Source organism: Nicotiana tabacum, chromosome 16 (genome assembly GCF_000715075.1).
Source record: "Nicotiana tabacum cultivar K326 chromosome 16, ASM71507v2, whole genome shotgun sequence".
Taxonomy (NCBI): Eukaryota; Viridiplantae; Streptophyta; class Magnoliopsida; order Solanales; family Solanaceae; genus Nicotiana; species Nicotiana tabacum.
Window position 1 is genome coordinate 170,433,162 of NC_134095.1, and position 15,471 is coordinate 170,448,632.

Consider the following 15,471-nt stretch of genomic DNA (forward strand, 5'->3'; position numbering starts at 1 on the left):
AGTAAATATACTAAAAAGGAAATCAAATGAGTAATAATAAGTAATATTTTTTTGGTTTCTCACTCGGTGTCCAGTATCCGCATTGAGGTCCGATTAAATCTAGAGTCGTCTCAAGAAATTCTACATTAGGGATGAAATGCTGCCTACCAAAGGTGGCTTCACGCCCGGAACTCGAACCCGAGACCTCTGGTCCGCCACAACTTTTGTTGGTAATAATAAGTAATGTTTTTTTCCAATTTTGACCCTGTTGGTACCGAACATCTCGCTTTTATATAAATTGGTACACAAATATAGTTATATAGAATAAAAGATACTTCATTTTGTGAATTGCGAAACTCAACTCAACTAAACTAAACTAATTTCTTCAGAATTTTCGAATTAATGGCGAGTGTGGAGGAAGGTCCATTGCCATATAATTTATGGGAAGGGGAGAAGAGCAGCTCGTCGAATTCGAATCCAACAGATGCAGTTATATTTGCAGGAATCAGTATGTTAATAGGAGTTTCATGCAGAACTCTCCTTCGCCGTACTTCTGTTCCTTACACTGTCGTTTTGCTCATCATTGGCACCGCCCTCGGCTCTCTCGGTATGTTTATGTATAAATGTATGTATGTATGTATTGCATAAGCGGATCCAGGATTTAAATTCCACGAGTTTAACCTTTTTAACATTTATTCTATTATATTTTTAAAGTTATGGGTTCACATTTACTATTTGTTGCAATTGTAATGAATTTTACACATAAATTTGTACTCCGTGACAAAGGTAATGGTTCAGTTGAACTCGGTACCAAAGGGCTGGATCCGCCCCTGTTTATGTATGTATTGTATGTTATGTATGTATATAGTGCGTGTGTGTGTGTGTGAAAAGATGTACAGCTCTGGCTGATGCTTCAGTAAGGTCAGTTAAGGGCATTGTGACATCCCCTGATTTGTGAGTTTTCGGTGTAAATGTGAGAATTTTGTGAAAGATTTATTCATTAAAAAATGGAAAATAATTTAGTCCAAAACTTAGTAAAAAAGGTCAAACATTACTAGTTATGAAAGTTTTAAATGGAGTTCCCCTGATAATGAACTCGAAGAAAGTAAAGTAGGAATTAGGTTGGTTAATGAAGTGGGAGGAAAGACGTGAGATTTTAGGTTCAAATCCCAATGGAGGTAAAAGATTGAAACTTTAGACAAATATTTCACTATAAGAAGTTAGAGCCATGATGTCTCAGGTTTAAATCCTAGCGGAGGCAAAAAGTACTAGTAAGTAATTACTTTCCGTCTGCTTGTAAGCCTTGGTGGACAGTGTTACACGGTACCTATGTTGGTGGAAGGTAGCAAGCACCCCGGAATAGTCGAGCTGTGCACAAGCTGGTTCGAGCACCAGGGTCATAAAACAAAAAAGTAGAAATTACTATTGGCCATATCTCATTTGCAAGGTGTGGCTGACAAATATTTTCCTTGTCTTCTATGTCAACCGTTGGCATAGATTTGTTCATGGTCTTGTTATTGTGGTTGAGGGCATGCTTTGTGCAATTCTTTCCCTGATTGTTATTACTGCTCCAACAGCATGGAACATTTTCTTATGGACATGAACTAGCAATTCTGGACCTTTTAAAATTTAAGATCTGTTCTCTTTTCTCAAATGTCCTTGTTGTGTTTGAATGCCTACTGGCATGTTGTGGAATCTAGCTGTTCTAATATTTTTGTTATTTATTTCTTTACTTAATTTTTTGCAAATTTAGAATTTGGGAGTAATTATCCACTGGGAAAGCTTGGGAATGGAATTCGAATATGTAAGTATAATTCAGTTATCTCTCAAATTTCTTGAAATTATCAATTTTGAGGATTGACTAAAAATTGTTGCATTCGCGATTATCTCTCATTATCCTATAAAGGTATGTGCTTTATTGAATTGCTGCAACAGGGGCAGATATAGATGCAGATCTTCTATTAGCTGTATTCCTCCCTATACTGATTTTTGAAGGCGCATTCTCCATGGAGGTGCACCAAATAAAGGTTATCTTCTCCTTAGTTTTCATTCTGTAAAACCTCAATCCTAGCCATTGAATGTATAGGATGGTTTACTATCGGTCATAATACCACCACCAGGAATTCAGAAGCAATTCGGTGTAGTCTGTCTTTTTACTGGACTCCATATTCTTCTTAATATTGGAGAGAAATCATGGAGAAGTGTAAACAAGCCTCTAGTATATTTGTTAATAAAGAAGATTAGTGGTGTCTTCCCATCTGCCTAAGTCTTAGTGGTAGAGTTACCAAGTACCTGTGTTGGGGGGATAGCAGGTACTAGTGGAATAGTCGAGGTGGATTCAAGTTGGCCCAGACACCATCGTAATCAAGAAAAAAAAGACAAGAAAAAAGGAAGATAAGACGAGAGTTCTTGGGGAAATGGGGTAGTGTGGCTAAATAGTTATCAATTTTGATCAAAGCTCATAATATATAGGGGACTGAATCCCTCATCTGCAAGATGATTGTGAACGTTATATCTTCTTACAATTGGACTGCTACATAAGTTTATAACATCAAAAGCATGGTCTGGTTTCATAGTTAAAAAAAAAGCAGATATGGGTTTAAAGATATGCTGAAATAATGACGCCTTTCATTTTAAGGAAAGCAGGTAGCTTACTTTGATAGCCTGAATGTATGCTTTAAATAATTATGTATGCCATTTATCAGTTTTTATACAAGTTAATGGAATATGTCTGTTCATTTCTTTAGCTGACTTTGACAGAAATGTATGGCGCAAATGCTTTTGCTTGCTGGTCCTGGTGTACTGATTTCAACAGTTCTGATCGGTGCTGCTGTGAAGGTATAAGGAAACACTGTTTTCTGGAAGTGGTTTCGTACTTGCTCAAACATTCATATGTTTCTGCAGCTTGCTTTTCCATATGACTGGAATTGGAAAACATCATTATTGTTGGGGGCGATTCTTAGTGCTACTGATCCTGTGGCTGTTGTCGCGTTGCTTAAAGATCTGGGAGCTAGTAAAAAGTTGAGCACAATTGTTGAAGGAGAATCTATGATGAATGATGGGTATAAACATAAATCCATTTTCCTTTCATTTCTTCGGGAAAATCCTCTTGGTTTTGCCTATAATTTCATATTCAGGTCCACATTTTTGGATGGCCAATTTTTCCACATAAAAGTGCCATCAGCCCCTTATTCTGTCTTGCAGTTTATCTTCCTCTTTTGTATACACTGATTCTTATTGTTCACCTCACTTCCTCCAATCATGTTGCCAGGGCAGCTATTGTGGTTTACCAGCTTTTCTATCGAATGGTTCTTGGGAAAAGCTCTGGCTGGGTTGCAGTGCTGGAATATCTTGCAGAAGGCTCACTTGGAGCGTAGGGATCATTATCTGGTTGGCTGATAACTTTTTGTATTATTTTGGTTGAACTTAACTAGATCTTTTATTGTTACAGTGTCATCATCGGACTTGTGTTTGGAATGGCATCTCTTTTCTGGCTTCGGTTTGTATACAATGATACATTGATAGACTTTTCATTGGCTCTTACCGTGAGCTACATTGCTTACTACACAGTATGTTCCTTCCTGATTTAGATCATTTTTTATATACATGCATTCAATTCTCTGACATACGATTCCGAAGCTCGACCTTGTAGAATTATCATATTTTCTGACAACATTTACGCATGCATGATAATTATCATATTTCGTTGATAACATTTTGACATACTTGATTTAGGTGATTCAAGAGTTAAAAAAGTGATTCAAGTTCATATTTGATGACATCTTCAGTAATATAAGATCTTTGGCCTGCTTCATTCTACATATTTTGGTAAATTTACCACGTAAATGGTGTCATCAAATCTTTTCAGTATTAGAAACATCTTCGCTACTAATCTATACTAGAAAGGCTGACAAATTCCAAAACTTCTTTACTTGCTAATTCAAGCAGACACTGTACTATGTTGTATGATTTCTTTTTCCTTAGCTTCTTGCGAGCTCCATTGAAGTCCTATGTGGTTGTTTCAATGCCATCCTTACTAACCTTAACTGGATCTTTAATGCTTATTGCTTATAGGCTCAAGAGCAAGCTGAAGCTTCTGGTATCTTGACTCTTGTAGCACTAGGGATGTAAGTTTTCGCTCCTCTTTCACATTAAGACGTTTCAGCAGTAAAGCGTGTTTCAGTCTCTGATACTGAAACTTATGGATAGGGTTTTCGCAATGTCAAAGGATACCCATAGAGCTGGTGGAAAGCAGAGCTTGCATGAGTTTTGGTATGTTTCTTCCCATTATAATATCATGTTAGCTAAATATAGATATGTGTAGCAAACCAATGTATAGTGTGATCATTATTGTGCAGATTCGAGCATTGCCAATACCTAGCTGTGGCTCTCTTTTGTTGAGATAGTGTTACATATGATGTCTTCTATGTGAAGGCATATTTAACAGATGTATCTAGGGGAATATGTTGTCAAAATCAAAAGGTTGGAGTACATATGGTTTTACGCTAAAAGGGCAGGTTCATAGTCAAACCTAAGGTCCATAACCTTTACACTGGATTAGAGCCAGACCCATCTCAATTTTTGGTTGATCCTATCTTTGACCCTCATGTTAGATTATCCAAGCTCAGATGTGCAGAGAGGGGGCTGATACAACATTCCTCAATGGTTGAGCGAATGGAGTGTTGTTTCCTTATATGGTCTTTGTGCAATCCTTCTCCTCGTGAGCTAACTTTGGTGTTGAGTTAGATCCAAAATCCATTTTACTGGCACGCATTACCAGAAATATAATCCTCAAGTACTTGGCCGATGACAAAGGATCGGGCCTACGCATGAGGGGGCGTGATGAAGGCATAATTAAGTAATTAAAAAGTGTGCTCTCTATAGCAGTTTAAACTATTAGATGAGATTGTTCCACACTTCAACAATATTTAATATTTGAATGTGTACCCTGTTGTGATTAATACGGAGCTCCATTAGTGAGGATGTGAAGAAAGTTTATTGAAAATAGAAATACGACTGTAAAATGGCACATATCCAGGTTCATTGGTGAAATTTAACTTTCTATGGCCTTTTATGGTGATAACTAAAAACTTTAAAAGGGCAGCCCGGTGCACTAAGCTCCTGCTATGCGCAGAGTCCGGGAAAGGCCGGACCACAAAGGTCGATTGTACGCATCCTTACCCTGTATTTCTGCAAGAGGCTGTTTCCACGACTTGAACCCGTGACCTCCTGGTCACATGGCAGCTACTTTACCAGTTACGCCAAGGCTCTGATAACTAAAAACATTCTAGGAGATAAATTGCTGGTGGTCAAGTTCAAGGGGTTTGAGCATGTCAGGAAAAAGGTAGGATGGTGTGAGCTGACTTTCTCTGTCACAATTTAAACACGTCTAAATATAGGCTTTTCTGCTAAATGAAACTGAGGGAGTAGTAAGCACTCCCTCCTGTCCCATCTTATGTGAAGGCGTTTTATTGGGCACAAACTTTAAGAAATAAACGAAGACGACTGCACATTTCCGAGGACATGGCCCTTGATAGGAAGGCTTGGAGGTCAAGCATTAGGGTTGTAGGATAGGGGTAGTAAAGCTTTCCTTACTTCATCCCGGGGGTGAGGCGGGGTTGGATTAGGGTTGGTCTTAGATGACTTGCAGTTTATGTTGGACCCACAATATTCTTGTTGTTTGTCTTAGCCCCGGGCCTTAGATTATGGTTACTGTTATTGCATGTCATTCCTCTTTCGATTTTTATGTGTATGTTACTATTACGGTTTCTATTGGAGTTACTAATGAATTCTCTCCTCTTGTTTTTTTTTTACTTTATTTTCGTCTTTCTGAGCCGAGGGTCTATCGGAAACAGCCTCTCGGCAAGGGTAAGGTCTGCATACACATTATCCTCCCCAGACCCCACTATGTGGGATTTTACTGGGTAGTTGTTGTTGTTGTTGTTGTTGTATGCAAAGTACTGAATTATCCTTTTAAATAAGTGGTGGTGAGAGTTCCACATGTCTTTTCATTTTCTCTTTCCTTATAAGATAATGAATTTTTGTATCAAGTGAATCCCAATAAGTCATGTCATTAAGGGTAAATTGGGGATGCTAAGATTAAATAGTACTTGGAACAAACTGAAAAGGAAAATGTGTCATATAAAATGAGACAGAGGGAGTATTTCTTTATTTCTAGTGTTGCTAACTAATGTATGTCATCTTTGTTTTGAAGTGTTTCTAACTACAGACGAGCCAAAATTTATACATTGTAACTGCTACCATTCCACTTCTGTTGATACATTACTCTCTTAGTATCACTATGCTTAGTATGCTTCTTCTGCTACTTAGTTCTAGTGCTACTGCCAGTATTAAATGCTGTTGCTGCTACTGCTACAACAACCCTACCGTACCATTCCCACAACTACTCTCTTCATGAACTCTTTGGCTTTCCTAAACAATGCGTTACAGGTTTTTGAAATTGTCTTTTGTGACTTCTTCCAGCATTGGTGCTCTCGCTCTGTGCTTTTAGGATCTTTTGTGCATTGTCTCTCTCATCCTGTCTGTTATCTGTATTTTTGTTATAGGACTGCTTAAAACATCATGTTTAGATGATTTGGTTCTTAATAGTTTGCTTATTGTTCAAAACCATAACCAAAGATATGAACTCTGTCATCATTTTGTTTTGGCTCCATTTTCTTTTACTGCTTTACTCTGAAAGAGGGGAATGGGAGGCGGTTGGACTGGAGATGGCTTGAATTATTTTTCACACTAACTTTCTCTCACCAACTTTTTTCGCAGGGAAATGATTGCCTACATTGCGAATACTTTAATATTCATCTTGAGGTTAGACTTGTAAACAGTCTATTATACAAACTAATGTTGTTTCTTTTCCTTGTCTTAATATCATTTTGTTCCTTTTCTATGGTAAATTTTTGTTATGATGACATTGTGACCATCTTGGTCTTCTTATTTAGTAGCAGTTGAAGTATTATAAGTACTTACTTTTGATTTGGACCTTAGTTTTTCGCTATGGAAAAGCTTATTTAGAGTATCCTGCCTATTTCTAATTGCGCTTTTGCTTTTGCGTCTGAGAGGTTCATTATTTTCTTTCAATTTCTTCCACCAGCTGCCTTTTATGCGAAGTTACTGTTCTCCTCTGTTATTATGGCGCTCTTATTTGTTTTCATTCATTTGCGATGATTTGGTGGTCTGAGGTGTCCCACTTTATCACTTTCTTATGTTCTATTGACTTTGTACTAACTCGAAGTTAGAATATGTACTTCTTTGTAGGCATTTGAATAAAGCTTTTCTTATATCTGAACGCGAGTCAAATCTATTTCTCAACCCTTTTCTTCTTTTGATAGGGTTAGACATGTTTCATTCAAAGTCCTTCCTTGCTATAGTTTTCTTCTTCCTCGTTGCCCGTATGCTGTAGAATTGTCACTTTATGGAAGAGTCTACACATACTAGACAATTACAAAAAATTCTTTAAGGAGATTTCTCTAGTCCTGTGCTATCTCCAATCAAAGCAATATATCTTACTGCAATTGTTATTGTGCTGCTCTTTTCTCACGGAGTTGTATTGCCCCATTTTCCATATATTTATATCTATTAGATAGTGTTGTTAATCCACTTCATGTTCTGAGTGTAACTCAAGGACCCCTTGGTGCATGGTTGGCTATTATCCTCCTTTATTGTTATTGAATCAACGATGTTGCTTACAAACACTGACTTTTTGCAGCGGAGTTATCATAGCTCAAAGCATCTTCAGTATTGGAAATTTTGACGACAATGCAGGTAGTTCTTCACCCTTTATTTATTATGTAATACTTCACTTAAGATGGATAACAACTGTTTTCCTATTGCTTGAAGTGTGTGGTACATGCTGTACAGCACAATAAGTTGGGCAACCTGATTTTCCACCCAATTGAGTAACTAGAAGTCTCAGAGTCATTTTCGTAAATCATTTTTTTTGAGAATCAATGCATCTGCTGCATGGATGCAGCAACAACACAAGTAGTTGGTACCTTAGGAAGTACTGAAACTTGGATGGTAAAGAACTAGGAGTATAAAAGTGGTACAATAGCCTTTGGTTGTCGGACATGTGACCAGATGCACCTGAGTAAAAAATCTAGGATCCAATCAGGAGGAAATCCTGGATTAATAGCTAAATTCCATAGATCAGAATGCTAAAAAATCAAAATCCAGATTAAGTTCAGTCACTGATGATGACCTTTCAGACCAAAATAGAGAGCTCTCCTTCCCATGGTACGAACCAAAATTCAAAATTATCACTGAAAACTATAATGAACAAATAGTGTGATCTTCTTCCAACAGAGAACAAACCATGATCCAAATATTAATACTGGCGATAAAACGACTGAGTAGAGAACAGAGATGGAGATAAAGCCATAAGCATGTGACAGCAATGACAAAAACTGACTATGGAAACTAACAGAGAGTACAGAAAAAACATAAAGGCAGCAACCAATGCAACGCCTCAGATCAACCAACAACGAACGCCGGGGACAACCTTATCAAAAACCTTAGCAAACAACAAAGACTAGGCTATGATCTTATGAAGACAGAGATATGGTGGAAACCCATGTTTATTGTGCTAGGTTCTCCACACCAATTATATTAGTTGTTGAGTTATTTACAATGAGGAATAAAATAATGGGTGCATAAACTTAGGTCTCCAATTTATTTACTTTTTATAGTTAACAGAAACATGAAGATTTTGTGTATTCAGGAGAAATAAGAGAGGGGGAAAAGGTAAAGACGCAGAGAATCACCCATTGATGCTCATATGCATCACACCTCAGGTTGGGAATTGTTGAGACCTGTCCAGTTTCTGAGATCCCTCAACTTAGATGTATTCCTATTGACATATTATTATTTCTTTGGAGAATTTTTGTGCATTTTTCTTAGATTTTATTCCACTACACTAAATTTTCCGGATATCAAGAAAAATTCTTTTATTTACGAATTTATATTGTAGGGAGATCTTGGGGCTATATCTTTCTTCTCTACATCATTCTTCAAGTGTCTCGAGCCATCGTTGTTTTTGTGTTTTATCCTGCCCTTCGCTACTTTGGTTATGGTTTGAATTGGAAAGAAGCTACCGTTGTCATATGGTCTGGTTTGAGAGGAGCTGTCGGTTTGGCACTCTCCTTATCTGTTAAAGTAAGTCGTTTTCTGCTAAGTTTGTAATTCATATGGTTTCGTGTATCATTTACTCTTGAAGCTTAGATACAAATGTGCACAGAAGATACAGTATTATCTTTTTTTCTTAAAAAATAACTTCTACTTGTGTAACTTTCATATCTAGGAATGATTTGTACTGGTGTGAAATGTACTCCTAATATACGAAAGTGTATAATTTGTTGCCTGTCATTAGTTTAGGAAAGAAAGTCAGTTTGTACCTGGTAAGCTTTTTGCTAAAATAAAACAGTCCAAGAGAGATAATGTGAAAACCTGTGATCTTCATTAAGTACTGATGCACTTGTAGGTTTGATTGCTTTTATTGGTTGGTTACCTCCTCCCTCCCAAACCAAAAAAGAAGGCTTTCTCTTCCTAGATCCTGAATTTAACTGCGTCAGTTTTTTTTGCACATCGATCAGGCACTCCTTAGTCTTTATAATTTCAGTAGTTCTCTATATCCACTTCATTGCTAATCTGCCCACCAGTTTGATTTCAAGCGACAGACTAAGGGGGTAAATTCGATATCTATGGAGACGATAGCTTCCATTTGATATCTTACAGCAATTAGAGTATGAGCAGTAGAACTTATAACTGAATTACCTTCCTGTAGAGCATAAAAAGCTTATCATTTTTTTCACTTATGTGTCAAAGCTTTATGAAGCATATCTACGATGTAGGCGCTGGAAGAGGGATGATAGACTTTCTTTTACTTAATAATATTTACACATGGTTTTCTTTCTAAATTTCCAGGGTGCTAGTGGCGATCCAAAGTATCTCAGTGCAGAAACTGGAGCTATGGTATGTTTTTATTGACAAACAATTGCAATTTAGTTGCAGTTCATTTGCCCTGCTTTTGGAAATCATTGATTCATTGCCATGATTAACTTGTAGCTTTTTGGCATCTGAAGCTTAAGCTATCAACTTTCTTTGACATGTAACTGAAACTCCTTTCTTATTGTACAGTTTGTTTTCCTTACTGGTGGAAGTGTGTTACTGACACTCATTATCAATGGATCTACTGCACAATTACTTCTTAGTCTCTTTGGTATGGACGCTCTATCAAAAAGTGAGGTAAAATTCTGTAATTTAAGTCCTTTTGCATTGAGGAACTTACCTGCCCAAGAAATTGTGATCCATGTATGTCCTTTTATGTAGTTTCTCCATGTTAAATTTCAGTAATTACCCTTTTCATTGAAAATCCTACCTGCCCTAGGACTTGCAGGACATCTATGCCTTTGGTGTATGTTCAATCTTATCCATCAGCTTCTTAGTGTTATGGAATGAGAGGAATCAATGATGTTTCGGGGAAAGGAGCATTTTTACATAACTTGAAATACAAGTTCCTGTATTTAGTAATTCTGTGCTGAATTCTCCAAAATTTGTATGAAGTGTATACCGAAGTTGAATTTTGACTAACCTACACCTCATTTGTACTAATCCGAGCATCAGCTTATTGATTGTTTTTTCTATTCTATAAGATTGCTTTTACTTGTCAAAAAATGAGTATTGCTATGTTACCTGCTTGTCTTTAAACTATTACATTGTCAATTTATTTATGGCCTTTGTAAGCTTCTCAATGCACAAGGATCATCAGCTTGAACTCATATTGGTCCTATTTCCTGATAAAAATATTTTCGTGTATCTAGAAAGAAATATCTGCATAGAATTAGCTAAGTCATTCTGGTCTTTGTTAACTTCAAATATGTGGCGAATAACCAGGAAACATACCCGGTGCACTCAACCACTACTTGTATTTCATATTTGAGACGTGGTCTTTTTGTTGAGGGAGCCATCCTTATAGTATAATTTGTTTCAGGAAAACATGGTCAATTATGCAAAGCATCAACTATTGAGAAAGGCTGAAGAGTTTTCTAGAATCTGTAGTGGAAGCAATAATCCTTTCGATTGGATCACTGTTGGAGGTTATGCGACATGCATAAAGGATGTCTGTGAAGACACAGTTTGGCCTCCCTGTACCACCAACAATAGATATCTAGATATAGATGATATGAAGACTATGAGAGTGTGCTTTCTGAAAGGTCAGTTACTGCGCCTGGACTAGTTGGTCTTTAGTTTGCTTTTACAACCTTTCTGGTGTCTGGCGCCTGCATTTCTCATCTGGGCTTTCAGCTTTCCCCTTGCTTTCTTTTGTAAGTGTCGCAATATCAGATATTGCTTCTCTCATCTATTTGATTGACAGACTATTCATGCCATATTTGATCATGAACTGCGGTCCTTTTTTTGTGAGTTACCTGACATATCTTCAGTTTGTTCGTATAAAAAACCTGCATGTTCTTCTCCTCTAAAATCAGAGGAATATAAGGAACTGAAGAGTTAGAATGCAGTGTGAAGTTTTCTAATGAGCTGAACGTCAGCCTTCATTATTTTCACAAGTTTTTACACCTGTAACCCGATTGGTATGTGATATCGTGAGCTTACATCATGCAGAAATTTGCTTCTAGGACATCTGTCTTGTTTACCATATCTTTGCATCCCTCGTTGGTAACAATTCATTAAAAATTTGTGTCTTCTATTTTCCTTTGCTAATATGAGTAAGAATGAAATTCCATCTTATCCAAATGTCTCGAAACACATCCGTGTAGCCTTGAATTTTTGCCAACTTAAAATTTTTAATAGCTGTGTGAAGCTGTATGCGTGACTTCTTTTTATTCTTCATTCAAAATCCGCTGGACCTTATTCAAGGCGGCCTCTTCTTTTTTCCTTTTCTTCCATTCTTAATGACTTTACAAGTTTATTCATGGCCTTACTTCTGTTATTTGCATTTCTTCTGCTACAGCTACTCGTGAGGCTTACTGGTCAACATTCAATGAGGGGGGGATAACTGAATCCATTATAAGTGTTTTGATGGAATCAGTGGATGAGGCAATCGATCTGGCTACTCAGGGATTGCATGACTGGAAATACATTTCTACTCGCCTCAAGTTTCCAGGATATTGTAAATTTTTCACAAATGTTTGCCCTCCGAGGCTGACAAGGTGGTTTGTGCTAAAGAAATTACAGGATAGTTGTCATATATGCTCTGCATTTATCCATGCTCACAGAATCGCAAGACAGCTTCTTCTTGACTATACTGGTAAGTCTGGGTACCAGCTTTAGATAAAAAGAAAATATGGCTGATACATTAGGTCCATCTTGTGGAGTATCTTATATGTAAATCAGGTTCTAAAAGCAATGGGTTTTCTTGTGTACCTTTTCTTTCTTAACATTGAATGCTGAACTCCTACTCTTTGAGAATTGTGCCTCCTGTCATAAGGGCTCTTTTTTCCCCTCTTTTTTCTTTTCCTTTCTTTGTCGTCTAACTCTGATGGGAAGCTAAGTCTTCTTTGAGATCATGGATCTGGGATTTGTGAGCTGACTCATTAAGTCATCTGACAATCTCTCTACATTTTAAAGGTGACAATGGAAATGCTGCAATTGTTATTGCTGAAAGTGAAGCCGAAGAACTAGAGGCAAGGAAGTTTCTAGAATCTGTCAAGAATTCAATGCCCGAGGTTTGTGAACATTTTTGTGTGAAATCATGCGTTGAAGCTCTTGTTTAAATGGCACATTGACCATTTGACTGTCAAGAGTTCGCAACATGGTTTTCTTAAATTAACTTTTATTTGCTAGAATATAACTCTATGTAAGCTTATCACACAAGTTCAGCTGAATTTAGCCATTGAATTCTGAACATTTTAGATCTTACATCAAGCGGAATCAAGGCAAGTTACATTTTCAATGCTGAAGTGTCTGGATGAATGTCTCAATGATATGGAGAAAGAAGGGATTTTAACTGAGAAAGTTGTGCTGCATATACATGATTTGCTTCAGGTAACTGTATTGCATGTGAAATTTCCAGCGCCGTAGCATTATTTTTTGTTGTATGCTTATTGTTGTATGTATACATGTTTTTCAACTCCAAACTAGAATGACCTTGAAAAGCTCTCGAGAAGTCCTCCTTCAGTAAGGATCCCAAAGCTAGGAGATGTCATAAGTATCCATCCTTTGTTTTTAAACCTTTCTCCTGCTATTCGAAGTGATCTGGAACGCTCCTCGAAGGTTATATTGAAGACACCAGGTTGTACACTCTACACGAAGGGTTCCAAGCTGACGAGTGTCTGGCTGATAGGAAATGGATCAGTTACGGTAAGTAAAGGCAGCATAAGGAATCTATTCAAGTAACTATATTTCCAGATAGCTAGCATTATTGTATCTTTGTTTGATCATTGAAAAAACTTACCTTCTTTCTTCTCCAGTCGAAAAGGAGCCCGTTTCCTATTCATTGTCCTGTAGATTCAACATATCCTCGAGGAAGTATTTTAGGTCTATATGAGGCTCTTGTCGGAAAGCCATATTTGTGTGATATGGTGACAAATTCTGTGGCTCTCTGCGTCAAAATTAAGCTGGAGTCAATCATTTCACTACTGGCCCACGGCAATGGAGAGGAAGAATTGTTATGGAAGGTGATCTTTGACAATCTTTGCATGACTCTATGTGTAACTCAAACATTTATGTTAGCATAAGTGCACAATAAGTACTGTTGTAGTTGAACATATATGAAAAAATGCTGATGTCAGAAGTGCCTTCAGATAAAGATTTTACTTTCTATTTATAAATCAAAAGCTTTAATATATATATATATATATATATAGTAATGTTAATGAAAAATGATTTTTTTATTATTATTTTGGTTTGACAAGTTCTTCATAAACAAGGTACAGTATTTTCTGAATTTCACAATCCATCTCATGTACAGGAGTGCACCATTGCTGTTGCTAAGCTCTTGGCGCCTGATATGTTCAAGAAATTCTCAATGCAAGAAGTAAGAGGCATTGTTGATGAAAGATCAGTGATGAATACTTTCTCAAGTCAAGAAATAATAGAAACTTCTCATCATTCCATCAACTTCCTGTTAAGCGGTTGCTTGAGAGATCAAACTACCGAGCAACTAATTGAATGCCCAGCAATATTGCCATGTTCCATTTTGAATGAAAGCGTCCCTTCTGCCCGCGCCAACGTAATGGGTAGGTCTCCTCATTATAATCTGTCTTCTTATTTGAAACTGTGGATACCAAAGTCGACTTCCTCGTTAGTTTGGTCAACCACACTCAGCAGAAAAAATTGTCCATTACTAATTTGTTGAGACTGTCATGTGGTAAAGATGCTTGCAGGTGTTTAATCCTCAATAACATGCACGCTTCTCCTTGCTGTTCATAGACTTTGTTGTCTTATGGTTCTATTCAAGTAGCGCTTTTTCTGCATCCTCCAAATGCTCATTAATAAAATACTTCATAAAAATGAAAGGGAAAAAAAAGGAGCTATTCAAATAGGGGAAAAATGCTTGATTGTTGGGATTTTCTCTAACATTTTGGAAAAACTTGGAGATTTGATGAATGAGATGATCTATTAGGAACTGTCCTGTCTTGAGCTTATTGAACTTATCTTGCAAAACTTACCTGATCGCTGGTTGTCTCCTTGTTTTGTTTCCTAAATTATGGTGCTTTTGCAGGTGAGAGTGCTGGATCATATTCAAAGTACAAAGGTGTAAAAGAAGCAAGGATAGTTCGTGTAGACAACATTTCAGTATGAGAAGTTGGCCATCCAAAACTTTTGGAAGCGAAAAATGGTAAGCCGAGGAGATAACATTGAATTGCTTGGATAAGTTGGTCGCAGCTTTTTATTCTAGAGCGTAGACCTTCACTTTTCGATCATGAAAAACTGTATATATTACTTTGCCTCATTTCGTTTCTGTGGCTTAGAGTGTAAGCCCGTTCTATATTTTGTGTCAGTGCAATTTACACTGCTTGAGTCTCTCAGAGTCTGCACTTGCAACATTGATACATACCCATTGTACATCTTAAAATGTAAGGTATTAAAGCAAAGCATGTTGATTTTTCCTCGAGAATTCTACTCTGTGACCAAATATTAAGACTACCTTGGAGTTTTTCAGGTCTGCACTTTCTTTTCTTTTTTTAATTAATATTGAAGACTACTGTGCAATTATTTGGTCATATATGATTCTGTTTCTGCACTCTTTAGTCAATTGACTCTTGTCTCTCAAAAGATTGTTAAAACGTTTCAATTATTCATCTATATACAGTTAATCTCCTGTGATGCAGAGAAGAAATGAGCAGTAATTGTGAATGAAAGAGTGAAAAGAATTGAATATCATGTTGCTCTCAACACGTGACTGCATTTATCAAATAGATAATTTTAGTATTTTTATGAGGACTAAATAGATAGTTTTAGTGGATTAAGCACATGTAAGGACTGAAATATGACGCATAAATTTTAAGAGGAAATCGA

At 36.9% G+C, this 15,471-nt stretch overlaps 1 protein-coding gene across 1 annotated transcript; it reads left to right on the forward strand.

The window, feature by feature from the left end:
• Positions 1 to 298: 298 nt before the first annotated feature.
• LOC107807945 (sodium/hydrogen exchanger 8) lies at positions 299 to 15,070 on the forward strand. The gene is made up of 22 exons (XM_016632400.2): positions 299 to 586; positions 1,733 to 1,783; positions 1,915 to 2,006; positions 2,740 to 2,817; positions 2,884 to 3,041; positions 3,251 to 3,352; positions 3,431 to 3,548; positions 4,054 to 4,106; positions 4,189 to 4,251; positions 6,760 to 6,804; positions 7,703 to 7,758; positions 8,963 to 9,147; positions 9,916 to 9,963; positions 10,129 to 10,236; positions 10,982 to 11,204; positions 11,963 to 12,259; positions 12,580 to 12,677; positions 12,865 to 12,996; positions 13,093 to 13,311; positions 13,422 to 13,628; positions 13,922 to 14,189; positions 14,675 to 15,070. Exons 1-22 carry the CDS (start codon positions 382 to 384, stop codon positions 14,752 to 14,754), a joined length of 2,886 nt encoding a protein of 961 aa, XP_016487886.2. The 5' UTR covers positions 299 to 381; the 3' UTR covers positions 14,755 to 15,070.
• Positions 15,071 to 15,471: the final 401 nt, after the last annotated feature.